Source organism: Mya arenaria, chromosome 2, assembly GCF_026914265.1.
Source record: "Mya arenaria isolate MELC-2E11 chromosome 2, ASM2691426v1".
NCBI lineage: Eukaryota > Metazoa > Mollusca > Bivalvia > Myida > Myidae > Mya > Mya arenaria.
In genome coordinates, this window is record NC_069123.1 from 66863063 (window position 1) to 66871298 (window position 8236).

The window sequence follows — 8236 nt, forward strand, 5'->3', positions numbered from 1 at the left end:
TCTCGGCAATTTCCGTAAAATTATCGTTTACGTTCGTGAGTCCAATGTCGCAGGTGCTTGTGGTGCGTACTGCTACAGGATTTTTTTTTAAGGAAACGTTATGATCCATCGGTTTCATTTTTTCTGCTTCACACTTCATCTGTTGGGATCCTTGCATGCGTTTCAGTACCAGTGGTTGTCATTTAATGGTGAACAAATGTCATAACACATACATTCCAAACACGAATACGCCAGTCTTATATGAGATCCTTATGATAAAACTGAAATTGACAAACTTCCAAAAAATCCAAATGACCGCTGTAACAATGCTGCGTCACCGCCATGTACAAGGTGCTGGGAGAGTATGACAGGTTATGAACATACGAGACTACCTCATTCCTCAGGGCAATATACGTTTAATTAGGGCTAAAACTTTAAAAGACCAATCAGTGACAATCAAGTTGAAAATATATCTGTAGTTATCAAAAGTGTCTCGAACCTGTGTTTTCAAAATCAGACAATTTCAATAATTCCTTCTTCATTAGAACTGTATGTGACTGGTATAAACTAAGTGAACTCAGATAGTATAAATTCGTTCAAACATTCGTATACACTGACTCAGAATTAACTCAGAACGCGCACGCCCGTTGTGTAAAAGTCAAAATTGGTATCAACGGCGACCCCAAACAGCTAGTTACAGATATAGAAGTTGGAGAGTTTTTTTTCAAGATAACTTTTGATCCGTTGAAATTATATCCGACAGTATACTTCGGCTGTTTTAGTTAGAAACATACAAACTAAGCTGAAATTAATTAACCCATCTTCCTTTTCTGTGGTTCCAAAATAGGTGTAAAAGGGACCAAATTCGAGTTGAAAGTAGTAGCTCTCCAGGACGTTATCTGATAATGACGTCATTGTCCGTTCAATATTGAAAATTTCGAACAAATGACAGTAAATTTCAAGCTTTTTATTACAAGTAAATAATATTGTTCAATAGAATATATGGCTCATTTATAACCATGTAGTAACTTAATTGACGCACCATGACGTCTGACGTGAACTATGTGATAAAAACTGTATCGGTGATGAGTTTCACCAAAGTGAGTAATTTTAAAAACGTATTTTAAATCATATGTTTTTTTTAAAACAAAATGAAATCTTGACTGTCCGTAATCTTCCCCTGTCCGAAATATATTTCCCTACTGGTCAACTATCGATTTAACTACGACGGCATATTATTTCTACATGTTATATATCTGTAAATATGGTAATAGGAAAATCAAATAATTTACTCAGAGATTGATTTATGGTGCCGCGCGGTGCCTTTGAGTGGTAATATCACCAGCAGACTGTTAATGCCCCTGGGTTTTAGCCCGAGAAAATATTTACTACCGGAGACATTATAACTTAAATGGCAGCGGGTGACCATTTTTTCAAATGTGTTATGCACTGTTTTTTTTTTTTTTTTTTTTTTTTTTTTTTTTTTTTTAATTTGTTCTTTGCTTGAAATCTGAAATTAACATATTTTTTTCAAGACCTAATTGGAATGTAACTGCTGCGCAAAGTTGAAATGATGAAATAGTCCCTTTAAATTTAGAATTAGTAAACCACGTTTAAACTAATGTTGCTTTAATTCTCGGTGAGAGATTTGGCCAATTAATATCGAAAATCAACTTTCTTTTGTTGTTGAAGTTTATATTTGAATTCACTAGAACAGTTAAAGTCATTTCTTTGTTGTACATACTTACAAAAAAAAATATGAATGAAGAATTCGGGAACACCCCATCCCACCATGCATCTACCACCTGAGTACATGCAAGTTTGACCATGTAACGCCCCTGCATGGATGATACATCCTATGTTTCTACAAGAAGGGTTTGAGCTATGTGATGCAAAATATTTTTGTTATTTCTAAAAAAATGTCATGACCTAATATGCAGAAGAGCACTGTTGTGTATCACATCATGAATCTAAATTCAAAGTAATTTAAACTTTATATTATTTATATAAAAACCCAATTGGCTTCGGAAATTTGAGATCCCCTTCCATGCAGAAAAACACACGCATTCGATCGACTTCATCCTTACCCATTTGTTGATTTATAGCAATAGCTATCAGCTTATTTTCAAATTTCAATTTTTAAATTATTGGCCATTTTTTTTTTCATTTCCAACATTCCCTATCATTCTTTCGAAATCTGATACTGTAAGTATACGCACCGGAAGCACTAGCTACTTCCTTTCATCAACATCCTCGTAAAAACCGAAAGGTAGAAAACCATTGCATGTTTTAATCCACTGAATCTGCCTGTACTGTTTTAAGTTTAGACAATTTACTTAAACTGTCATGCAACAGACATATTTCCTTTTAGTTTGAAACTCTTATTTAAGTACCCAATTACTTAGAAAGACGTTTTAATAGCGAATAATTTCAGCATATGAATGTAATCAATTTTCGCGACATAATGTTTAGACATTGTCGATGTTGATATTGGTGTTGAGCATAAACAGTGTAAGTTTTGTCAACCGATTTTAAAGAAAATACAACTTATTTCATTATAGCTGACAAAAATTGTATGATGTATTCGAGAATTTACGTGCCCTGTCGAAATGATCAACATAAGTTTTATTTTCTGTATTGAAAATACTTTTGAAGTGCTTAAAGAACCTGCCTATATTTGTCATGCTTCACATAATATGTATGAATAAAAACTTCAGTGTTTGTAAATTGGCATCTACAACATATATGGGCATCGCTGCATTTGAGTAGGTTAAGTCCATCATTTTTAATTAATCGTTACAAGCTTCTTCAGACTCCCCTTTGCTTATATTTGTAAAGCTCTGTCATAGGAGAAAACATTCAAACTAGGCAGCTTCTTAGTTATGATTTATCTACGCTTGTATGAAAAAAATTGGGGTGTAACCTTTACAAACATTATGGTGTAAAGCCTTTAACTTTATCTTTAAACTGATGAGTTTTAAAATCTGTATACATATTTTAATATCATTCCTGAATAGTGTGTGGGATTGCTAAGAAGACATGATAATGGATTGACATAAGTAAGCATACAAAACAACCAATTCCTGACTGTAACATATTCACTACCAGTTCATTCACTACTAGCCACAATAATTTGCCTTTTAGGAACTTTTTTAACATTTTGATATTCATTTTGTTCCCTAAACGCCACAAGTCGACTGATCCATACCAATGTAAAATATATTCTTGAACTGTTTCTCAACAATACTTAACACTTCACTGTTAAATAAAGTAACAAAAGTTACACTTTAATTATTTTAGCCAATACTTTTACTTATAACACTTAGGTGTTTAATGAAACACAAAAATTAGTTTAATTTAGATCAACTTCTGTCAATAAAGCATCGCCATTTTGATACCATCTAGCAGGTGCCCATTATCTTTCTGCTCAATATACTTAGTGGGATCTGTCATTCTTGGCTAGGCAAACAACAAGTGGGATATGGACGCGTCTAAAGCGGCTGTTTATATGGACTAATTCACTACTACATGCTTTTCATATAATATATACGGTAATCAAACGGACAAGTTGGACAATCAAGCGCTCATCTTAATTTGACGAGGTTAAATTCTACGACTGGATTTTTTTGCTTGAGTTGCTCACAGTATTCAATTTCGCTCTCAAATATGTGAGTATGAAAATTGATTATCTCTTGCTGTGTGATGCATTTTTGTCATTTTTATTTAAGGATGGCTCCTAGAAAGGGGAAAGTTCAGAAGACTGAGGAGCAGATTACGCTCGGCCCACAGGTGAAGGAGGGCGAAAACGTGTTTGGTGTAGCACATATCTTCGCAAGCTTCAACGACACATTTGTACATGTCACTGACCTGTCTGGCAAGTAAGGGGCTCTGTTTTAATATGACAGTTGATATTTTTGTAACAATGAATTGATAATGTATAAAGTTTACCAATAGCCCGTGTTGACCAAAAACAGAAAATAGCTGTTATTCTTCATCAAACCATTCTAGCCGATATAACATGAAAAGCTTGAGTTCAATTTTGCTTTGTTGAACAGTTGTTGTTTTTTCTGAATAATTTGGGGCCGAAATTAGACAATTCTCAATGCTTAAACATATTCTTTGTCCCAAATTTTAAATCAAATTCCACAAACAATTCCCCAAACAACAATTTTATTATTATAAATAAGTGGACCCCAAAACCAGATTGGAATAGAAGAGTTGGGTTTTCTTTATAAAATCAACTTTACCAGATTTAACATCCCTGTCTTCTTTTTTTTTAAACATTCTGTTAATTTAATTTAACTTCCCACTTTTTTTGGTCAAAATTGCACATTTATTTCCTATCTGATGGACCTGACCCATTTCCGAAAATGGTGAAATGCAAACAGAATTGTTTTGCATTAACCAAATTAAACAATATTGTTCAGGGCTGTCTCTGAGCTGTCGTAGGAATATGACTTCTATTAAGCTGTTGGTTTTTCAGGGAAACAATTGCCCGTGTAACAGGAGGTATGAAGGTAAAGGCTGACAGAGATGAAGCCTCCCCCTATGCCGCTATGTTGGCCGCCCAGGATGTGGCTGAGAAGTGTAAGAATCTGGGAATCACAGCTCTACACATCAAACTGCGCGCCACTGGTGGTAACAGGTCAGTACACAGTTACACCATGCATACTATTGTCCGACTCTAGATAATAGATAAAGTTAATCATACATTTATGATGATGTACTTTTTAACTATTTTAAAACAGATGTTTTGGAAAAGACAACGAATGTTTTTCAAATCTCAAATTGTGTCCACTTCCTATTTTTGCACAAAAAGTTACATTTTCATTTGCTGGTATTGTTAAGCCTAAAGGTACTTATGTGAAATTCTTGCCTTTGTATGTCCATGACTAGTGGTTGAAGCTTTCTAAGTCTTCATAATATGCTAATAAAAAAGTGACGCTCAACTTGGTGATGTCTTTTAGTGATAATCTGTTAAAGTAGTCATATGATGCAAAATTTTATTTATCTGTTCAGGAAATAGTTTGTGAGGGAGCCTTTGGCAAGTAATTAACATATTTTCTGGACGAGAATATAAAATGATGTTATATGATGACTAGTGACAGACTCGATTGATATGTTTTATTTTTGCATAAAGAAGAAAATGAACCCACCTGTTTCATTAGCGCTGATGAGCTCGGTACCACAAACTGACATAGTCACATATTGCAGTTTCCCACATAACATGCATTCCAGAGATGAAGAACTCAGATCGTTTTAATTAAGTATAAAAATAAGATGATATCCTGTGAAAAACACATTAACACAACTTTTAACCAAATTTGCTTTCTTTTAAATAGTTGACATCATAACTTTGTATTAATTATGTTCTTGACATCATTTCAAGTTTAAATGGAAAATGAACTACTTGATTCAAATTAAACTAAATCATGACCACATAATTAAGTTGTTAACAAACGTTGGAAGTGATATTGTTATATAACACATGTGCAATACAAAATAATATCTTTGTATTTACTGTAACTGGAAATGAGGTATAGCCTGTTATACATATATTTTTCACATGCTTTACCTCGTTTCTGCTCTGAAGTCAAAATGAAACTTTGATCTTTAGTGCCGTTGCGATGAGACATTTTTGTACAGAAGGCAGTTGCTTATAATTTGTTATTTCTGTTGTTATCTATATGGTTGTGTTGACAGGACCAAGACCCCAGGACCCGGTGCCCAGTCGGCCCTGAGAGCTTTGGCCAGATCCGGCATGAAAATTGGCAGGATTGGTATGTAGAATATTTACAGTCTATGTTGACATTTTTTCATTCAATGTATTTTTTTCACCACTATGAATGGGGCCAGGCTTGATTGTGAAAAGGATGCGATAATCGGGAAAATCCTAATGTAGTTTATTTTTGGAACTCGTGTAGAATGTGCTTGAAATTGGACAAATGACATTGCATGTTATTAATCCAGAGTCCATAAGCAAAATGATGAAGGGAAATTGTTAAATTGTGAAATGGGTAAATTTGGTTAATACTTATAAATAAGAGAAATATATAATATTTGATTTTTGTTCTTTGCTTTTTCACAAACACAATGTTTTGGGTTGAACCAACTTAACATAGTCCTAACAGATTTAATGCTGCCCCAAAACCTTATGGATAATGACTTTGCAAAAGCTTAAAGGGACTGTGTCACAGATTGGCACCAAAAAAGTTTTTTTCTGTAACAAATCTCAGGACAATTATCTAATAGAATGTGTTAACGCTTTGATATCATAATTGTAAAAAAAAGTACCAAAATGTAAAAAAAAAATTGTGTCTGTGACCGGGTTTGAACCTGCGTCGCCAAAATTGAAGTCCAACGTCTTACTAACTGAGCTATTAAGGCTTACTCTTATCGGGTGACATAATTAAGTTATACACCTACCTCGGCGATATCACGTGATAACACGCCGACTAGCCAATCACGCATAAGGAATGAATTCTACCTGGTAGACATACCCAGTAGTCTTTTTTAATGGAAAAATATGAAATAACTGCTGAACTTAAATAAATTGTAAACAATGTGGTACTTCTGTTAGTAAGTTTCAATGTATTGTACACATCGATGCCAAGTTTGTCATTTTTCGACAATTTTCTTTTTTCCCCGCTATTTTATCATCTGTGAGATAGCCCCTTTAAAGAACTTTAAATGCAATAAGAGTTAAAAAAGTTGTTGTTTTTCTACCAGCCCTGTTGAAACTGAAGAGGGTTTGGTAAAATCTACTTTTTTTTACAATAAACAACTAAAAGGTTTGGGCCTGTTGAAAGCTGGAAGTCATTTGCCATTTCTTCTCTACAGAAAATATAGGTTTGATATTTGTCAATATTCCTTTTACAGAGGATGTAACCCCAATCCCCTCGGACAGCACCAGGAGGAAGGGAGGTCGTCGTGGTCGCAGATTGTAAATGCTTTGTTTATGTCCTGTAGCTACACTAAATTAAAGAGAAAAACGAATGATTCTTGTTGTAAACTGCGTGTATTATAGGGGCAAATCGAGGATGAATGTAACCAACGTGTAGTTCATCAGTTGCAGACACAAAGGAATCATGCAGCAGTGGCAACTTTTGAAGTCACATTAGTACATTCTCACATTTCCCATGGAATCTTCCAAACATGTTGGCCATTTAAGGTATATTGGAATGATGTCTCTCAACAAATAATAAGCCTATTCACTACAGTCATTTGGTTGCCAGAGTTGGACCAAATATACATTGCCCACTATCTTTTAGACTCTGATCTTAACGCCACTGGTCGAAATTAGCACAAGCCCGCAAGCCCTGCACTGGTAAAATGTCTTCTGGGTTTGCTCAAATTTTGAATTTTATATTGCATGGTTTGTTAAAAAATTTGATACCAAGCAATAGTATAAGAATTCAGGCTTGTTCATCCAAAAGTCTAATTTTGATGACTGTAACGCATTTGTGAAGAGATCCTAAAAAAGCTCCAGGTAAATCCAACGTATGAAAAGTTTGGTCAAGGATTGGCTGATACTGTTGTTATCTGTAACGACAAGTTCATCACAGTCACTGCACCAGCTTATTGGTTTTACAGATTAAAGGATCATTTAGACCCATTCAATAAATCGTACAGAGCAGTTAATATTATTCTACATCTAATCTATACGTCCAGTCATAGCCTTATTTTGAACATGTCGCATACAATATATTTCAGTATCAGGATGCATGTGCATGCTAAAAAATCCTGTATTTTAAAAATGATCAATTCTCATTTGTTTGAAAACAAAACATAAAAAGCTGACAATGCCTTTATAAAATATTATTCAATTGAAATATATGAATATAATAATGTTTATAAAAATAAATTAGTCATTTAACATTGTTTTGTACACTGCTGGATATATTTGGACTCATATACAGCTGTGAAAATCATACTGGACTCCCCTAACCATGTGAAATCAAACTGAAATATTGTAAGTTATTGTTTATATCGGAGCATTTTGGCGGGTGGCATCCAGTATGTTGTCTGCTCATTACTTGAGAACCCTTTGTCCAATCAGGTGAGCAGTATAGGGCCATCTTGCACACTTCGATCATTTATTTCAATAGCATATGATTAGGATTGAGATTACAGGTACATTCATGTTGAAGCTGTGCCAAAATGACACCACAGCTGACCACCTAGCTAGAACCTAGAACAAACTACACATGTACAATGAATACATACTATTGGTTGTGATCTATAGATCACACAGCTG

General features: G+C 34.3%; 1 protein-coding gene across 1 annotated transcript; it reads left to right on the forward strand.

The window, feature by feature from the left end:
- The first annotated feature begins 2181 nt into the window (after positions 1 to 2181).
- LOC128225079 (40S ribosomal protein S14a) lies at positions 2182 to 6975 on the forward strand. Its single transcript, XM_052935098.1, has 5 exons — positions 2182 to 2248; positions 3708 to 3857; positions 4463 to 4624; positions 5683 to 5759; positions 6859 to 6975. Exons 2-5 carry the CDS (start codon positions 3709 to 3711, stop codon positions 6924 to 6926), a joined length of 456 nt encoding a protein of 151 aa, XP_052791058.1. The 5' UTR covers positions 2182 to 2248; position 3708; the 3' UTR covers positions 6927 to 6975.
- The last annotated feature ends 1261 nt before the right edge of the window (positions 6976 to 8236 follow it).

Excerpts from the sequence above, each read along its gene's own strand:
- LOC128225079 (XM_052935098.1), top strand. The coding sequence starts at position 3,709 with ATGGCTCCTAGAAAGGGGAAAGTTCAGAAGACTGAGGAGCAGATTACG. Across the intron at positions 4,625-5,682 it reads CGCGCCACTGGTGGTAACAG|GACCAAGACCCCAGGACCCG; the intron begins GTCAGTACACAG and ends TTGTGTTGACAG. Across the intron at positions 5,760-6,858 it reads CATGAAAATTGGCAGGATTG|AGGATGTAACCCCAATCCCC; the intron begins GTATGTAGAATA and ends TTCCTTTTACAG.